Source organism: Borostomias antarcticus (genome assembly GCF_949987555.1).
Source record: "Borostomias antarcticus genome assembly, chromosome: 15".
In the NCBI taxonomy this organism is placed as follows: domain Eukaryota; kingdom Metazoa; phylum Chordata; class Actinopteri; order Stomiiformes; family Stomiidae; genus Borostomias; species Borostomias antarcticus.
The window spans coordinates 23,615,735-23,635,734 of NC_140248.1; the positions used below are offsets into that span (position 1 = coordinate 23,615,735).

The window sequence follows — 20,000 nt, forward strand, 5'->3', positions numbered from 1 at the left end:
ATCAGGGTATCACAGCTAAACGTGTAATAGACGAGTAGAGGCGCTGGCGTGAAACGGCTCAGTATCGCGTTTTAGCCGCGCTTCAGCGTAGAATAGACCCGTTGTCTAAACACGTGAAATAGACCCGTTAATTAAGCGATGAATAGAGATGTTTCTCTTATCGCATATAATAACAATAGCTTCACAGCCAGGAGGTGCGTGGGCGGCGAGCATTGAGCAACGCCACTGCTCACCCCCGCAAGCGTCCAGGCGAGCGTCCAGGCGAGCGTCCAGGCGAGCACGCCCGAGCAGGCGCCCACTCAGTGCCCTCGAGTAGCTCCGCCTGCGTCCAGTCTTGTAAATCAGCCTGCGTGGCTAAAACATGATACTGAGCCGTTTCACACAAGTGACTTTACTCTTCTAGTGCACGTTTATCTGTGATCCCGGGTTGGTCTGTGTGTGTGTGTGTGTGTGTGTGTGTGTGTGTGTGTGTGTGTGTGTGTGTGTGTGTGTGTGCGTGTGCGTACGCCTGTATGTGTATGCCTTTGTGCTATTGGAACATGTGTGTGTGTGTGTGTGTGTATGTGAGTGTGATTGCCTGTGCGTATGCCTGTGTGTGTGTGTGTGTATGTGTGTGTGTGTGTGTGTGTGTGTGTGTGTGTATGTGTGTGTGTATGTGAGTGTGATTGCCTGTGCGTATGCCTGTGTGTGTGTGTGGGTGTGTATGTGTGTGTGTGTGTATGTGAGTGTGTTTGCGTGTGCATATGCCTGTGTGTGTGTGTGTGTGTATGTGTGTGTGTGTGTGTGTGTGAGTGTGTTTGCGTGTGCATATGCCTGTGTGTGTGTGTGTGTAACCGAGTGAAACGTGGAGTACAGTAGGTGAAACTCACTCCTCAAAGGAGCACTGTACAGTACTGTATGTTTTGGTGCAACTGTCATTGTGTCTGCCTCTAATCCGGCCCTGGGCATGCCCAAACAGACAGGTTACATATGTATACGTGTGTGTGTGTGTGTGTGTGTGTGTGTGTGTGTGTGTAGGAGTGCCTACTAAAGGCTTTTTAGTGAGTACTGTGACCAGAAGGGAGGGTGTGTGTTGTGAACATGCTTCATATTCCTACTGTACTGTGAGAGTGTTGAATGGGGGTGAGTGGGCTGGGTGACAGTGTTGAATGGGGCGGAGTGGTGAGGGCATGCTAGCACTGGTGAGGGAGAGGAGGAGGACAGGACAAGATGGAGGGAGAGAGAAGAGGGCAAGAGAAAACCAGAGAGGGGATAAAGGTGGAGCGAGAGGAGAATGACACCTGAAAGAGAGAGAGAGAGAGAGAGAGAGAGAGAGAGATGGAGAAACTGAAAGAGAGAGAGAGATGGAGAAACTGAAAGAGAGAGAGACAGAGCAAGAGAGAAAGATATGGGGAGAGAGAGCAAGAGAGTCAGATGGAGAGAGATAGAGGGAGAGAGAGAGGGAGAGAGATGGAGAGACTGGAAGATAGAGAGCAAGAGAGAAAGAGAGGGAGAGAGAGTAAGAGAGACAGATGGAGAGATAGAGAGAGAGAGAGAGAAAGAGCAGGGGAGAGATGGAGAGACTAGAGAGGGAGAGAGAGAGCAAGAGACAGATGGAGTGAGAGAGAGAGATAGAGGGAGGAATGGAGAGACTGAAAGAAAGAGAGCAAGAGAGAAAGAGAGGAAGAGAGAGAGCAAGAAAGAGAGATGAGGAGAGAGAGAGAGAGAGAGAGAGAGGGAGAAATGGAAAGACTGACAGAGAGAGAGAGCAAGAGAGAAAGAGAGAGAGAAAGAGAGAGAGAGGAGGGGTGCTGTTCTCTGACCTCATACTCTCCACTGTGTCTTCGGGCATGGGCGCTACGGTCTGGACAGCCGGCAGGTTCTTACTGGTCGCCCCGTTGACAAAGGAGGAGGAGGAGGAGGAGGAAGAGGAGGCGGAATCTGTGGCACCTGGTGGGAGGAGAGAGAGAGAGAGAGAGAGAGAGAGAGAGAGAGACACACACGTATCAATGGTAGAGTTGTGCGTTTTGAGTTGTGTGTGCTGAATGTCCCGTTTGTAGAGGTGTGTGAGTTGTGTGTGTGTGTGTATAGGTGTGTGTACATGTTGAGTGTTGTGTGTGACGAGGTGTGTGTGTTCTGCACGTGTTGAGTATTGCATGAGTCACGAAGGAACGCGTATGAGCAGAGAGAGACGAGGGGACCTTTGGGGACATTGATCGGCTGGGGGAGGGGCTTACGAGGCTCTTTCACCAGATGTTTCTTGACCTCTGGTTGAAAATGGCATCGCGATCAATACGTCCCTCAATCCGTCCATGGGCGACAGTCGATGCGCTCTCTATTACTCTGGTCTGGCCGAGAGTCAGAGCCCAGACAGTGGCGCCTTACTGATATGCTGACTTAAATCTGCAGCATGGTACGGTATGCGGCTAAAAGTGCACGCACGCACGCACGCACGCACGCACGCATACACACACACACACACACACACACACACACACACACACACACACACACACACACACAACACAAACACAGCGCTTTCCTGTCTGGGAGTCTGGCGCCCGGAGATGCATCATCGACCGGGGTATGTTGCCTGGTTCACACTGATCCATCTACCCACCCTGGAGGTTCTGGTTCTCTAGACCGGGCCAGGATAGTACAAGCTCTGGTCTGGGCTGGGTAGTGTGATCATGGTTCTGGTTCTCTAGACCGGGCCAGGATAGTACAACCTCTGGTCTGGGCTGGGTAGTGTTATCATGGTTCTGGTTCTCTAGACCGGGCCAGGATAGTACAACCTCTGGTCTGGGCTGGGTAGTGTTATCATGGTTCTGGTTCTCTAGACCGGGCCAGGATAGTACAACTTCTGGTCTGGGTCGTGTTATCATGGTTCTGGTTCACTAGACCGGGCCAGGACGGTACAACCTCTCTGGTCTGGGAGATTGATCCAGGGTTAGGGTTGGGGTTAGGCAGCATGTGAGGAGCAGTCTAGCAGAGGAACACGCCCCAGGCTTCCTGTTGCTATCATCATCCCACAGCTCACATGGAGAGCATCCAAAGACTTTCTAGAACTTTACTGAGTCTGTGTTAACAGAGGAGGAGCAGAACAACTGGGCTAAACACTAACAGATAAACTACATATCCATTTTTAGAGGTGTGAAAATAACCTGAAGATATATATATATTATACACTATAATGGTAAACTACTACCACTGCATCTCTCAACCGCAGTCCTCAGATTTCTGTGTGTGTGTATATGTGTGTGTGTGTGTGTGTGTGTGTGTGTGCTTGTGATTCCTCACCTGTGGTGTTGATCATGCTCTTGGGTGTTGCCGTGGCAGCAGCGAAGATGTTGGGCGTGCTTCCGGGCGTGGCCGCCCCGCCGGTGGTGGGCGTGCCCACCGTGTTGACCGCCAGGCTGCCGGGAGGCGGCTTCTTGACTGGCACCACCACGCTCCTATCAGAGAGAGAGACGCAGCTGTCAATCAAACTGCCACATATCGTTCCACTATGTAATAACATGAATGTTAAAACAAAATAGGACAGATCTTACCTTTATTTATGGAAACTAAATCACACAATTTAACACAGTATTTGAAACACATACTGTAAGTAAGGTATAAATACAAAAGAAAATGCTGAAAGAAAATGGTTTTATTGGTTCTATTATGAAGCGTATTCATGCCCTGACAAGCACAGTTAAGTATTTCTAATAGTACATTATGTATCCAGTGTGGTCTGGTGTGAGGTCCATTCAAGACCAATTCACCTCAGAACCTACCTGTCTGTCTGTTTAAAACATTAACCTCAGAACCTCTGTCTGTCTGTCTGTCTGTCTGTCTGTCTGTCTGTCTGTCTAAAACATTCACCTCAGAACTTACCCCCTGTCTGTCTGTCTGTCTGTCTGTCTGTCTGTCTGTTTAAAACATTCACCTCAGAACCTACCCTGTCTGTCTGTCTGTCTGTCTGTCTGTCTAAAACATTCACCTCAGAACCTACCCCTCAAGTCTCTCAGCCTAAAACCAGTTTAAGCCAGAGGAACAAATCACAAGGAAGATAAAATATTATATCAAATATGCACAGCCTTTTCGTAATCCATTATTTAGCGTTCCACAGTGCATAAAATATACATAGACTACGTTCAACTATCAATAAACTGAGAGAAGTAACTGAGTCCATCACCAAACACAATGACTGAGTCACAGTATTTGATTTAATAGAATCCAATCCTACAATATCTGACTACTGTTGTTGGGGAAAAGAATCATGCATCTTCTTATCTTTATCCTTGTAATCATGGTGTTGAACAATTTTTATCGCCCACTTCTTTATCTGTGTTGTCTGAACTGTGAATCAGAAATGCAGATATGATGGGATCTCAATCAGGAGAACTAAGCCCCTAGGGCCTGTTCACATTCTGACAGTCTCCCTCCCTTCTCTCCCTCCCTTCTCTCCTTCCCTTCTCTCCTTCCTTGGAGAAACCTGACCCGAGCTGTGAGCTGATTGGTCAGAGCTGCGGTGAGGCGCTCACCTGACCAATCAGGCGAGACGTGACATTACAGTACCTCCAGGAAGGAAGGAAGGAAGGAAGGAAAGAAGGTACAGTAGGACGCTAGGTAGTTATGACCTCATCACCCTGCGCCTCTCTCACCCGCCACAGGGGGGGCGTGTCTGTCCGTACCTGTCGAAGGAGTGGAACTGCATTGGCAGCATGGGGTGTGTCTTCAGGGCGGGGTCTGGGTGGTATGGCGTTGGCCCCGCCTCCTGCCCCGCCTCCCCGCCGTCCACGGGCGCCGCCACCAGGCTCTTCAAGATCTCCTGCGCCGCCCAGGAACAGAGGATATGACATCATCAATGAGCTCACCCTCTGTACCGTCCAATCAGACGGCTGATCTGTTTAAAGTGTGTGTACTATACTGTGTGTGTTCATGTCCCACAGCGGCTGAGTGTCATACACACGTACATAGTGGACACACACACACACACACACACACACACACACACACACACACACACACACAAAGACACACACAAAGACACACACACAGGTTCACGCCAGTTCAACCCCTGACCAAGAGCTCCACACACCTTGACGTCGATGACCTTGTTGATCTGTGTGTGTGTTTGTTCGTGTTTGTGTATGTATGTGGTGTGTATGCATGTGGTGTGTAGGTATGTGGTGTGTGTGTGTGTGTATGTGGTGTGTGTGTATGTGGTGTGTGTGTATGTGTGTCTGTATGTACAGTACAGTATGTGTGCATGAGTATCTGTGTGTGTGTGTGTGTGTGTGTGTGTGTGCGCGTGTCACACACACACCTTAACATTGATGCCCTTGTTGGTCTGACTGATGCTGGAGATGGAGGAGGGGGGCGGGGCCTGTCCGGGGGCGGGGCCGGGGTTGTGGGGGGAGTCCAGCAGGCTCTCCTGCGACCTCCTGACCTCGGAGGAGAGGGTGCACAGGAGGTCAGCCCCTCCCCCTCCCCCTGCGTCCCGGTCGCGGTCCCGGTCCGTCTCCCTGCCCACCATGCCCAGGCCCAGGCCCAGGCCCAGCTCCGCCCCGTTCAGGGCGCCCGTCGCGTGGCCCTCCTCCCCGATGCCGGAGTCCGTGTGGGGCAGCGAGGCCAGGGGGGAGTCGTCGCCGCCCGGCGTGGCGGTCTGCTTGTCACGGACGGAGTCGGAGAACGAGGACGACGGGTGCTCTGGAGGTTGTGGGGGGGGGGGGTTCGGGGGACGGAGAGGAGATGGACAGATCAGGACAGATTATCAATCAATCAATCAAGTTGCATTTATATAGCGCCCTTCATGATACCCAGAGAGTCCAGTATTCATTCAGACAGTCATACCGGTGGTGGTCAGATACATCTGTAGCCACAGCTGCCCTGGGGCAGACTGACAGAAGCGTGGCTTCCAATCAGCGCCTACGGCCCCTCTGACCACCACCAACATTCATACGTTGCATGTCTTTATGATGGTGGGGGAAGCCGGAGTACCCGGAGGGAACCCACGCAGGCACGGGGAGAACATGCAAACTCCACACAGAAAAGACCTGGAACGACCGGGATTCGAACCCAGGACCTTCTTGCTGTGAGGTGACAGTGCTAACCACTGAGCCACCGTGCTGCCCATTTTTCATCGTTATGAAGCATTTTACTCTATAATGCCGTCCCAGCTGACCAGCTGACAGTGTGTGATTATCTTAATCTCTCTTGGCGTCTATGGCGGGTGACGGGTTGCTTTTCCGAGTGTCGTGTCAGATCGCGTTGTCTGGCGTTAATCTCTCTCCCCTGACCAATCCCGTCAGACCCTGACGCCCACCTGTGCTGGTGGGGGAGTTGATCTCGTGGCGGATGCTGCGTCCCGATAGGCCGGCGGACCTGCCAATCTCGCGCTGCGGCTCCAGGATGTCTCGGTACTTGGACACCATGAGGACGGAGATGAAGTAGACCACGGCCAGAGCCAGGAACTGGGCCTGCTTGCTGTCATCCTGCGGGAACACACAAACAAACAAACACACGCACACAAACATGCACACACACAGACGCGCGCACATACACACATACAGTTTTCGTCATTCTAGTAACAGACAGAAGAAAATAGCTCTACTATACTACAGAAAACACACGCACACACACGCACACACACACACACACACGCACATACACACACACACACACACACAAACTCACCACATCTCTAAAGACCACAGCTCGTAGGCGGTTTATGTCCACGTCCTGCAAGAGTCTGTCTGGGTCCTGGATAAGAGAGGAGAGAGGGGCACGACTTGAATACGTGTGTGTGTGTGTGTGTGTGTGTGTGTGTGTGTGTGTGTGCATGTGTGTGTGTGTGAGTTTGTGTGTGTGTGTGTGAGTGAGAGAGAGAGAGAGAGAGGGAGAGAGAGAGCGAGTGCGTGTGGTTTGTGTGGTGTGTGTCTGCATGCGTGTGTGTGTGTGTGAGTGAGATAGAGTGAGAGTGTGTGTGTGGTTTGTGTGGTGTGTGTCTGCATGCGTGTGTGTGTGTGTGTGTGTGTGAGTGAGATAGAGTGAGAGTGTGTGTGTGGTTTGTGTGGTGTGTGTCTGCATGCGTGTGTGTGCGTGTGTGTGTGTGTGTGTGTGTGTGTGTGTGTGTGAGAGAGAGTGTGTGTGTGGTTTGTGTGGTGTGTGTCTGCATGCGTGCGTGCGTGCGTGCGTGCGTGTGTGTGTGTGTGTTACCTTGCTAGCTGCGGAGGTGTTGTGTGTGTGTGTGTGTGTGTGTGTGTGTGTTACCTTGCTAGCTGCGGAGGTGTTGTGTGTGTGTGTGTGTGTGTGTGTTACCTTGCTAGCTGCGGAGGTGTTGTGTGTGTGTGTGTGTGTTACCTTGCTAGCTGTGGAGGTGTTGTGTGTGTGTGTGTGTGTTACCTTGCTAGCTGCGGAGGTGTTGTGTGTGTGTGTGTGTGTGTGTTACCTTGCTAGCTGCGGAGGTGTTGTGTGTGTGTGTGTGTGTGTGTTACCTTGCTAGCTGCGGAGGTGTTGTGTGTGTGTGTGTGTGTGTGTTACCTTGCTAGCTGCGGAGGTGTTGTGTGTGTGTGTGTGTGTGTGTTACCTTGCTAGCTGTGGAGGTGTTGTGTGTGTGTGTGTGTGTTACCTTGCTAGCTGTGGAGGTGTTGTGTGTGTGTGTGTGTGTTACCTTGCTAGCTGCGGAGGTGTTGTGAAGGCTATCCTGGGACTTGCTGCTGGACAGGGAGGACTTACAGCCCCGGTCTCTCTGCCTCTGTCTGCACTCCAGGCAGTTCCTCACAGCCACACAACACACTGGGCACACAGACAGGAAGTCACAGAAGAGAGGACAGGAAGTCAGTCAACAGACAGAGAGAGAAATGAACTCAGTCAACAGACAGAAGCTGTGTTCGGAATCGCTCCCTCGTTCCCTCTCTCCCTATTCCCTATATAGGGTTCACCATGTAGTGAACTACCTAGGGAACAGAGAAAATGTAGGGTACATGCACTGTTCCCTGCAAATCAAGGTGAATTGTGGGTAATAAATAGTGGACTATATAGGGAACGAAAATTCCGTGGAGAATTCGGACACTACAAACAAAATGGCGCCCTATATAGTGAATAGGGAGCGATTCCGAGAGAGAAATGAACTCAGTCAACAGATGGAGAGAGACACGAGCTCAGTCAACAGATAGAGAGAGACACGAGCTCAGTCAACAGATAGAGAGAGACACGAGCTCAGTCAACAGATGGAGACAGACATCAACTCAGTTCCCGGATAGAGAGATGAGCTGTCAACAGACAGAGAGAGACATGAAATCAACACAGAAAGTAAGGTGGAAATAAAGGGATGGTAAATGGACTACACTTTTATCCAAAGCGCTTTACAATGAAGGCCTCTCATTCACGTATTCACACAACAATGGCGGCAGCTGCCATGCAAGGTGCTAGCCTGCTCATCGAGAGCGATTTGGGGTTCAGTGTCTTGCCCAAGGACACTTCGACGTGTGGGCAGGAGGAGCCGGGATTCGAACCGCCGACCCTTTGGTCATTGGACGACCCGCTCTACCTCCTGTGACACAGCTGCCCACGTAAAAAATGGACACACACATATGCACACGCGCACACACACACTCTCTCTCTCACCTAGCCTGAGACACTGCCTCATCAGGCCTCCGGACGACATGTTCTTCTCCGCCTCGATCTCGCTGAAGTTCAGGGAGCTGGCGAACACCAGCACGTCCACCATGGCCATGAGGCGCGACAGGAAGGTGACGGCCGTCTCCGACGACATGCCCTGGGTCGCCTCGATGTTCTCCAGCTCCGTCTGAGAGGACGCGCACACGCACACGCACACACACACACGAACACGCACACACACACGCGCGCACACACACACAAACACACGGGTCACAGGTATTTAACAGGGAAACACATCGCGTCACATTCATTCATTATAGCTTAGTCACGTCGCACAGAAACACAAGCACTCACACACACACACACACACATACACACACACAGGCCTCTTCCTACTGCATCGAGCATCAAGTGGAGGTATACGGAGGGAGGGAGAGAGGGATGGAGTGAGGGGGTGAATGTGTGAGGGAGTGAGGGAGTGGAGGAGTCCTGGGTGTCTGCTGTCCAGTCCCCCTGGGAGCGGCAGAGCCAGCATTCACACACACAGTGACGGGGGGAGGGGTGGGTGCTGTGGTGCTAGTGGGTTTGGGTTGGTGCTCATATCTCTCTGGGGGAGGGGGGGTGGTCTCTAGGGGTCTTTCTACGCACCTCTCCCCCCGTGCCAGAGCCCCCAAGGACCGGCGTCACCTCCTCGCCCTTCGACCCCTTCAGGGGGCCGGCTCCTGCCGCCTTCTTCGGGTCGACACAGAGGGGGGGACAGGCTTAGTGGGGGACGCCCTCACGGCGTCACCGTGGTCGTGGTCAGAGACACGAGGACCCCCCTCCCTACGGCAGGGCGTCTCCCAGTCCTACCTCTTCTGAGTCTCTACCCCAGGACGTCGTCTGATTTCAACCCCCCCCCCCCCCCCCTCTCATCGCTGGTGTGTGAATCTGCCTGTCTGTCTGTCTGCCTGCCTGTCTGTCTGTCTGTCTGTCTGTCTGTCTGCCTGCCTGTCTGCCTGCCTGCCTGTCTGTCTGTCTGTCTGTCTGTCTGTCTGTCTGTCTGTCTGTCTGTCTGTCTCTCTCATAGACTTGGATTGAGAGGTGTATATTATGAACTATCTATCTGTCCTGCGGTATCATCATGGAGGGCATCATATCCTGTACTGTGGAGATCGGAGCGTGTTGAGGGACCACACATGCATACGGGATGTAGTGTGATGTAATATGGTCTACTGCACACCGATCTGCACACTGATCAGGTCATAATCTGGTCCCATGCTGCGTTAGGCTCTAATAGGACTCACACACACCAACCAGGAGGCACTCACTAGTAATCACATGGATTCACAGTAGCAATGATCAACCAAGCAAATAATTAGTTACAACAACGAGAAGCGAAACAGCAGAGATACTGTAGGGAATATTAATTAAATAACATAAAGAGAAATAAAACTGGAACTTACAGCGGTCGCACTACCCTTAGAACTCTGGACATGCAACGACAAGACGGAAACGGACGAAACGACAAGAAAAAAGACAGAACACAGGCAACACAGAGAGGAAAAGAAAGGATGGTTAAAAGCAATACCGTCAACTCATAAAAGCAAAGTTAGTGTAAAGCAGGGGTTCTGAGTCTTTTGTAACTTCAGGACCACTTTTGATTGTTAAAACAATTCTGAGGACCACCTTCCCAAATACATAATAAAAAAAAAAAATGGTAGTCCGTCACTTTTCTCATCCGAGGGCGAGGGAACATTCGCATCCGAGGGAACGTTCACTAGCAAGCTACGTTCGCTGAACACATTCGGATGTGATTGGCGTGGTGATGTTCGAACGTAACTGGTCATTGAAATTATGCATTTTAACTTGAATTTTTTTATTTATATGTACATTCTTGAGTACGTTTAGATAGCAAAATAATTGGCTTTGTACATTTTTTTACTTTATTTATTTTTGGTCTAACCATATTTTGCAAATGTTGGCAGTAGGCTACCACTGCCTCAGCAGCCCACGGCATGTCGCTCTGCAGACCACTGGTTGAGAATGGCTGGTCTAAACTCAATGTTTAGTTAAATGAGCCGTACGCAGTCAAATGTGAGGGTATGTTAGATTAAAGTTAGATTTATAATCCAGACAGACTAGAGTAATAATAGGATCAATTCATTACAATCTAATTCAATATGGAAAAAACATTTAATGAGACCACCCAATATACAGAATACAGACGCACACACACCCCTGCTCCTTCCATGATAAAAATCTGTCATGATGAGCGGATTAATTAGGCCTCCAGAACGTAGTGACAATCACACCCCCACCTCTCTACTCAACCCAGAGGAGAGGGAGTGGGGGGGGTTGGTAGTGTTCTACCAGGCCGCGAGATTACATTTCGCAACCCAGTTTAGCAAGAACACCATAGAGTTTAGGGTTAAGGTTAAGGTCAGGGTTAGGGTCTTCCTTAACCCTAAACTCAATGGTGCTATCGCTAAACTGGGTTGCGAAACGCGTAGACGCTACCAGGCCCTCTGTCACGCCTGTAATCTGTGGACCTGCAGTTCACCGCTCCGCCCACCGGGTGGCGGCGCCGGGCCACTTACGGAGGGGGAGGTGGCGGCAGAGAGCAGGGGCAGGATGCCCCCGCAGGCGATGATGATGTTGTCCACCATCTGGGAGATCAGGTGGATGGTGTTGTGGACGAAGATGATGTTCTCGTTGCTGTTCACAAAGTCCATCACCGATTTGGTGGAGTGGCTGAAACAAGCGTTGGAGAGAAGAGGCAGAAGGATGAGTTCATTACATTATATTACATTACATTACAGCCATTTAGTAGACACTTTTATCCAAAACAGCTTACAATAATTGCATTTAATGTAGGAAAAGACTACTACTCAGAAGTGCATCTCCCTTCTAAATAAGTGACTAAGAGCATAATCTAGTGCTGAAGGCAAAGTGAAGAATAGCAAACTAAAAATACAATAGGTTCTTGAGAGGGAGAATTGCAGGAGTACTTCTTGAGGAGGTTCAGTTGCCACAAACACACTGATGTCATTTCAGTATCAAAGGAAATGTATCCAGTGTCGTGAGGTACATTAATGTTGTTCCCGTTTGTCTAATAAAGGCGCCTGCACACTGCCCCAACCAACGCCAACCAACACCAATGTGACTGTTGGTATCGGTTGGATGGATTTCGCAGCCGATGTTTAAACTCCGCCCCCTCACCTCCTCCACACGTGCACGTCCGTCTCCAGGGCGAACAGCAGGTCGGTGAGCAGCCGCTGGTGCATGGGTGACCACTTGAACTCTGGGATGCGGAACATGGTGGTGCGCGGGCCGGGGCTGAACTGTCGGCGCTGCTCCTCCGTCATGGGCATGCCCCGGAAGCCCAGGTCCACGCGCAGGTCCCTCTCCAGCTGGGCCGCCGAGCGACCGTGCAACACCTGAGGGAGGGGGGCCGTTTAGCCCATGATCGGACCGTAGTTTAGGATAGCCTGACCTACTATCTCCACACTGCTAGTCTCTATAACCAGACATACTATCTCCACCCTGCTAGTCTCTATAACCAGACCTACTATCTCCACCCTGCTAGTCTCTATAACCTGACCTACTATCTCCACCCTGCTAGTCTCTATAACCAGACCTACTATCTCCACCCTGCTAGTCTCTATAACCAGACCTACTATCTCCACCCTGCTAGTCTCTATAACCTGACCTACTATCTCCACCCTGCTAGTCTCTATAACCAGACCTACTATCTCCACCCTGCTAGTCTCTATAGCCAGACCTACTATCTCCACCCTGCTAGTCTCTATAACCAGACCTACTATCTCCACACTGCTAGTCTCTATAACCAGACCTACTATCTCCACCCTGCTAGTCTCTATAACCAGACCTACTATCTCCACCCTGCTAGTCTCTATAACCAGACCTACTATCTCCACCCTGCTAGTCTCTACAGACCTACTATCTCCACCCTGCTAGTCTCTATAACCAGACCTACTATCTCCACCCTGCTAGTCTCTATAACCAGACCTACTATCTCCACCCTGCTAGTCTCTATAACCAGACCTACTATCTCCACCCTGCTAGTCTCTATAACCAGACCTACTATCTCCACCCTGCTAGTCTCTATAGCCTGACCTACTATCTCCACCCTGCTAGTCTCTATAACCAGACCTACTATCTCCACCCTGCTAGTCTCTATAACCAGACCTACTATCTCCACCCTGCTAGTCTCTATAACCAGACCTACTATCTCCACCCTGCTAGTCTCTATAACCAGACCTACTATCTCCACACTGCTAGTCTCTATAACCAGACCTACTATCTCCACCCTGCTAGTCTCTATAACCAGACCTACTATCTCCACACTACTAGTCTCTCCAGACCTACTATCTCCACACTGCTAGTCTCTATAGTCAGACCTACTATCTCCACACTGCTAGTCTCTATAGTGAGACCTACTATCTCCACACTGTTAGTCTCTATAACTATCTCCACCCTGCTAGTCTCTATAACCAGACCTACGTGGTGGGGAGCTGTATTTCTTTAAATCAATCACAGTCATCTTGGGCGGAGTGGTTGCTAGGATATTGTTGTTTCACGTAGTCTGGATTGAATCTGATTGGGCTGGGAAAATCTTCCGTTGCCACTGATTGGGCAGTAATAAAGCAATGACAAGGCTTATCCCCTAAACCTACATCCGGTGAGTCAGACTAATCGGACCACAACACATACCTACAGTCTAGTAGATATCTACACACACACACACACACACACACACACACACACACACACACACACACACACACACACACACACACACACACACACACACCTGTGTAGTGGCTGTTGTCTGGATCTTCTTCATCTCCTTGCCGTCGTCTGATCGCTCCGTGTCGGAGGTGGTGCTGAGGGCGTCGCCGGCCTTCCCCCCTGCCGCCGCCGCCTCCCCCTCCGCCCCGCACGGTCCCTCCCCCTCCGGGTACTCCGCCCTGGACGCGCCCTGGGCCCCCCGCGCCTGGCTCTCGGCCTCGGCCAGGGAGATGATGTCGGCCAGCGGGCTCTGGATCTTGAAGGGTCCGTCCTCGGGGAGCTGGCCGGCCGCGTGCGGCGCCCGCTGGGGGGGCGTGGTCAGGTCCGAGCCGCAGCTGGTCATGTGGGCCAGCAGGCTGAGGTCGTCGCTGGCGCTGGTGGAGGAGTGGACGGGCAGGGACGGGTCGGCGGGGATGGGCTGGTCCGGGCTAGGCAGGACCAGGGGGTCCGTGGCGGCTAGCGCCGGGAGCAGCTTCTCGTCCACCTACAGGGAGGAAGGATGGATGGAGGGAGTTAGCACAGAGAAACGGAAGGACACACACTGACCCAGCTTCCTGACACACACTGACCCATCTTCCTGACACACACTGACCCAGCTTCCTGACACACACTGACCCAGCTTCCTGAGATACACTGAGCCTGGTCCTAAACTAAACCAGGCCAGGTCCAGCCTGGCTTATGTGCGTGGCTGGCTTGTTTCTGTTCAGGACTGGTAGGACGGAAGCTAGTCATGCCACTGAAATAGCTGTGAATTGAAATGACATGAAATAATGTCTGATAAATTAAGATAGGTCTTGTCGCCTGGACACATCAGTTTCAATGTTTCCAATACTAATCCAGCACAATAAGAGCGGGATAGCCAGTTAGATCATGAGCTCACAACAAATAGCAGCAGCTTCCATAACATTAATGGTAGCGGTCAGTGGCTAAAGCAGTTACACTGATGATTCCTGTAACGTTAGCTATTTTGCTGCAATTGGTTCAACTTCTGTTTCTGGACAAAGGTAAGGGATAAACCCAGATAACACAAGGCTAGTGGACCTACGATGGACAATTGACGAGCTGGCGGACCTCCGGTGGAATCCGCTGGAGGATTCGTTGCCATTTGCACATCAAATCGGGATTGATAACCCGACTGTAGGAGCCATAATGTTTATTTTGTTTGTGTATGGTTTATTGTTTATGAGCCTGCATAACTGCCTTTGTTTATTGTCTATTATTTTGTCATTGGGTTCCTCTAATTGTTATGTGTGGGTGTGTCTACCTACAGGGTGTGGTTCTACCTACATAACTGGAGGGAGGGCCTAGAACAGGTAGACAGAGAGAGGGGGTTAGTTGGCTCGGGATATTTTCTGTTGACCGTCATATTTACGTTTTCATTCACTTCTTTCAGTTAGGTTCATATTGTTCTCTTCCTCATAAGTTGAAGTGCTATTTAGTTTGATTTAATAAAACCTTAAACGTCATTTTTGTCTGGACATGGATCCCTCAAACGAGTCAAACAGCAACGAGTCCATCTAAGCCTCTCAGCGACCCTATATTGTTTTGTTTAGAAGTCGCTACAATACCGACATTTGCTATCCATGATGCGTTGCCACGCATAAAAAAACAAGATATATCAACATTGGATATTGTCAACTGAAAGGTGAAAGGGCTTCTTAAACCAGGTTAGACTGGACGCAGAAGCACTGTGAAGCACCGCAGATCACAGTGAAGAGCAGTCAGTTTCCTTGCGGTGCCCGTGTTCACAATCTGACGGTTCACAACGGCCACGTCGTGCCCTGTAGCGCCAGAATCGCCGTCTGGTTTATTTTTTCCCGCGAGCCGCGAGCAAACGGGTGCGACTGAAGTGCCGAGAAGCCGAGTCGCCTGGTTTTCGGCGCGAAGAAATACACTTCAGGCGTGTGACCAGCCGGGCTCCGGCGTGCGTGAGTGTGCGCTCTGGCGTCCGGTCTGAACACCGGCATTACACAAACTGAGCCACTACGTTCTAATAAACAGTGTTGGGAGTAACTGATAGCAAAGTAACGGATTACTGTAATCAGATTACTTTCCCAGTAACTTGTAATGTAAGGGATTATATTTGAATATTCGGTAATCAGATTACAGTTACTGACCGAATAAAAATGTGATCACTTTTGTGTTTCTTACATGCATACCTGCTCCCTTTCATTTGCTTGATATGTGCATGCACATTTTTTTGTTTGTTTATTTGATCAGGGACAGTGCATACCAATCCACCGTGATATACATGAAGCATGAATACAACTGTAAATATACCAGCATTAGCAGGGTTGATAATTTTCAGATGCAGTCCCTGGGCTCGATGTTAAAGCCTAACTAAGGCTGAATTGACTGTTTGTACTGTTTGAACTGACTGTATGTCACTAAGGTCGAGATGTGCTAAAAGTGCTGGATTAGGATCAGATTTTCTTGTGTCTATTATGATCTAAGATGCAAAACTGATCCAAGGTCAGCACTTCTATGATTCGGGTAAGGAATGATCTGGTTTTAGTTAAGTAGTTAGTAATCGGACTACTTTTAACAGAGAGTAGTAAAGTAATCTATTACAATTTAGAGAAAGTAATCAGTAACTTTAGTTGATTACTTTTATTAAGTAACACTGCTAATAAAAGCTGGGAACGTCTGCGGACCCCCCCCCAGGTCACCTTGCTGTACAGGAAGCCGTTGTTGCTGGGGACGCTGTCCTTTTCGTCCGCCAGCGTGATGAGAGGTCCCGTGTTCCCGTCGTCCTCCAGGGCGCTCACCCCGGAGAGGCCCAGGCCTGGCCCCGCCCCGACGGCCACCCCCCCCGACCCCGCCGCCGCCAACACCAGGTCGTCCTTGGGCGCAGCCAACAGGCCGCCGCTGAGCTTCTGGACCACGGCGCAGTAGGCGCTGTCCAGGAGAGAGTCCACCTCCACCAGGGGGCCGTTCTCCAGGCCGCCGCCCCCGCCGCCGCCCAGGCCCTCGGGGGACAGGTCCAGGTCGTCCAGCTTCACCTCGGTGGCCTCCACCTTCTCCGCCTTGATGTCCACCAGCAGGTCGTGCACCTCCACCCTGACCCCCGACCCCGGAACACCCCTCTCCCCCCCAGGGGCCTCGCCGTGAGGCCCCTTCACCACGCCGCCCTCGGCCAGGAGGTTCCGCGAGTCGGCGCTGGGCCCGCCCCCGTCGCCGTACTCCGCCTCGCTCTCAGGCGTCTGCGTCTGGGAGTTGTCGTCGATCTCCAGGTTGCCGTTGACGACGGGGGCGGGGGCGGCGGACAGGCCGGAGATGGTGGAGACGGAACCCTTCTTCCCCTTCTTGATGTTCTCCTCCTCCTGGCGCTGGTACTCCTCGTACATCTTAGCCAGGTACTCCTTATGAGCCTCGTAAGTCACCTGTACACAGTCAGCAATACTGATCAATGCTAATCAATAATATCTTAACCTGTACACAAACAGTTATCAATACTCATCAATAATCTTAACCTGTACACAAACAGTTATCAATACTCATCAATAACATCTCAGTGAAAAATACTAATCAATATTTCAGTTGTCAATACACAGATATCAATATTAATAAATAATATCTTAACATGTAAACAGATAGTTACTAATCAATAATATCTTAAAATACAGTATACATAGATACAGTTATCAATACTAATCAATAATATCTAACCAGGTAGGTCACCTGTACACAGATACAGTTATCAATACTAATCAATAGTATCTCAGTTATCAATACTAATCAATAATATCTTAACCAGGGACTCCTAAAGTTGGGGGCTTGAAGTCACCTGTATACAGACACATCCTACAGGCGAATAACCATATATGTGCATTTGGATTTTGGGGAAGAGCTTGATCAGTAACAGATGTAGGGGTAGCTATGTCTCAGCAGGTAGAGCGGGTCGTCCAATGATAGTAGGGTTGGCGGTTCGAATCCCAGCTCCTCCTGACGACATGTGGAAGTTTCCTTGGGCAAGACACTGAACCCTAAATTGCTCCCAATGAGCAGGCTAGCACCTTGCATGGCAGCACGGCAATGTGTGTGTGACTGGGTGAATGAGAGACGTTCATTGTAAAGCGCTTTGGATAAAAGCGCTATATAAGTGCAGTCGATTTACCATTTACCATCCTAATAGTTATTTGTGGGAATGAAACCCTCTTTTAATGTAAAAGTCAGACGACACTGTGCTAACAAAACAGTAACACGCCTGTAATGTCAATGTACTGAATATGGTTATTCCTCTGTAAGCTTCGTAATCAATAATATCTTAACCAGTTACTCCTCACACACACACACACACACACCTTGGAGTGTGCGATGGAGAGCGTGTCGACCCAGACACGCCAGCCGCCCCACTCATACTTGATGGCGTGGTACAGCAGGATGCGGAAGATGTTGTAGACCATCTCCGTGATCTTCTGCTCCTCTGGGTTCTTGGGGTTGATGTAGCCCAGCGAGAACATCCAGTCCTGCCACACCGAGCACTGCAGCAGGCAGCTGGAACACGCACGCACACACACGCGCACACACACACACACACACACGCGCACACACACACGCGCACACACACACACACACACACACACACACACACACACACACACACACACACGCACACACACACACATGGATGCACACACACACATGAACACACACACACACACACACACCGACACGCACCCGCAGCAAGTTAGTACTCAACATTAGCAATGAATACCAAATACACTGGTCTGAATGAATACCAATTACACTGAACTAATCTGAGCTGTGTGTGTGTGTGTGTGTGTGAGAGAGAGAGAGAGAGAGAGAGAGAGATATGTGTGTGTGTTTGTGTGTGTGTATGTGTGTGTGTGTGTATGTGTCTGTGTGTATGTGTGTATGCCTGTGTGTATGTGTCTGTGTGTATGTGTGTATGCCTGTGTGTATGTGTGTGTGTGTGTGTGTGTACGTGTGTGTGCATGTGTGTGCGTGTGTGTGTGCGTGTGTGTGTGTGTGTGCGTGTGTGTGTGCGTGTGTGTGTGTGTGTATGTACGTGTGTGTGCATGTGTGTGTGTGTGTCTCTCTGTGTGTGTGCATGTGTGTGTGTGTGTGTGTGTCTCTCTCTGTGTGTGTGTGTGTGTGGTCTCACCGCCTGTTCTCGCGGCTGTTGCTGAACAGTTTGATCATGTCTGAGAGGAAGAGCCTCCGGACCTCCATCAGATCAGCACTGGGAGAAGAGCTCTTCAGCAGGGTGGCTACCACCTTCAGGATCACTAGAGAGAGAGAGAGAGAGAGATCAGCAGGGTGGCTACCACCTTCAGGATCACTAGAGAGAGAGAGAGAGAGAGAGAGAGAGAGAGAGAGATCAGCAGGGTGGCTACCACCTTCAGGATCACTACAGAGAGAGAGAGAGAGAGAGAGAGAGATCAGCAGGGTGGCTACCACCTTCAGAATCACTACAGAGAGAGAGAGAGACCTTCAGAATCACTACAGAGAGAGAGAGAGAGAGACCTTCAGAATCACTAGAGAGAGAGAGAGAGAGAGATCAGCAGGGTGGCTACCACCTTCAGAATCACTACAGAGAGAGAGAGAGAGAGAGAGACCTTCAGGATCACTAGAGAGAGAGAGACCTTCAGAATCACTAGAGAGACCTTCAGAATCACTACAGAGAGAGAGAGAGAGACCTTCAGAATCACTAGAGAGAGAGAGACCTTCAGAATCACTAGAGAGAGAGAGAGATGGAATGAGAGAGAGACAGGGATATAGAGAAACAGGGACATAGATACAAGGATAACAGGAAGGGAGAGAGAGAGAGGGGGTCAAAGAGAGGATGATATATAGAAAGACAGAGAGAGATAGGGAGAGAGAGAGAGGGGTCAAAGAGAGGATGATATATAGAAAGACAGAGAGAGATAGGGAGAGAGAGAGAGGGGTCAAAGAGAGGATGATATATAGAAAGACAGAGAGAGATAGGGAGGGCACAGAGCTTCACAATCTCAAAATAAAAATAGAATATAAACAAAGCTGCTTCTATTTAAAGACCGGGATACTTGTCCTTTCTCAACTGTTTCTAAAGAAGATATGAGCCTTCAGAAGGCAGAAGAGACATGTGCTTCTCAAGAGGAGAAGACCAGCGTTCAGAAGGAAGAGACAGAAGACACGTGTTCAGAAGGCAGACAGAGACAGAGGACACGTGTTCAGAAGGCAGACAGAGACAGAGGACACGTGTTCAGAAGGCAGACAGAGACAGAAGACACGTGTTCAGAAGGCAGACAGAGACAGAAGACACGTGTTCAGAAGGCAGACAGAGACAGAAGACACGTGTTCAGAAGGCAGACAGAGACAGAAGACACATGTTCAGAAGGCAGACAGAGACAGAAGACACATGTTCAGAAGGCAGACAGAGACAGAAGACACGTGTTCAGAAGGCAGACAGAGACAGAAGACACGTGTTCAGAAGGCAGACAGAGACAGAAGACACGTGTTCAGAAGGCAGACAGAGACAGAAGACACGTGTTCAGAAGGCAGACAGAGACAGAAGACACGTGTTCAGAAGGCAGACAGAGACAGAAGACACGTGTTCAGAAGGCAGACAGAGACAGAAGACACGTGTTCAGAAGGCAGACAGAGACAGAAGA

General features: G+C 50.3%; 1 protein-coding gene across 1 annotated transcript in view; it reads right to left on the reverse strand.

Annotated features, from left to right (window-relative positions):
• LOC311318962 (neurobeachin-like) overlaps positions 1-20,000 on the reverse strand; it is a gene marked incomplete at both ends in the record, with an annotated part of 100,104 nt that overhangs the window by 25,337 nt on the left and 54,767 nt on the right. Inside the window, 16 exons of the mRNA XM_084450396.1 lie at positions 1,803-1,929; positions 3,280-3,434; positions 4,659-4,795; positions 5,294-5,676; positions 6,293-6,461; positions 6,664-6,729; positions 7,598-7,764; positions 8,596-8,776; positions 9,238-9,321; positions 10,035-10,058; positions 11,169-11,322; positions 11,791-12,008; positions 13,406-13,867; positions 16,053-16,766; positions 17,688-17,880; positions 18,512-18,635. Coding sequence (XP_084306522.1) covers positions 1,803-1,929; positions 3,280-3,434; positions 4,659-4,795; positions 5,294-5,676; positions 6,293-6,461; positions 6,664-6,729; positions 7,598-7,764; positions 8,596-8,776; positions 9,238-9,321; positions 10,035-10,058; positions 11,169-11,322; positions 11,791-12,008; positions 13,406-13,867; positions 16,053-16,766; positions 17,688-17,880; positions 18,512-18,635 — 3,358 coding nt within the window. The remainder of the gene's footprint in view (positions 1-1,802; positions 1,930-3,279; positions 3,435-4,658; positions 4,796-5,293; positions 5,677-6,292; positions 6,462-6,663; positions 6,730-7,597; positions 7,765-8,595; positions 8,777-9,237; positions 9,322-10,034; positions 10,059-11,168; positions 11,323-11,790; positions 12,009-13,405; positions 13,868-16,052; positions 16,767-17,687; positions 17,881-18,511; positions 18,636-20,000) is intronic.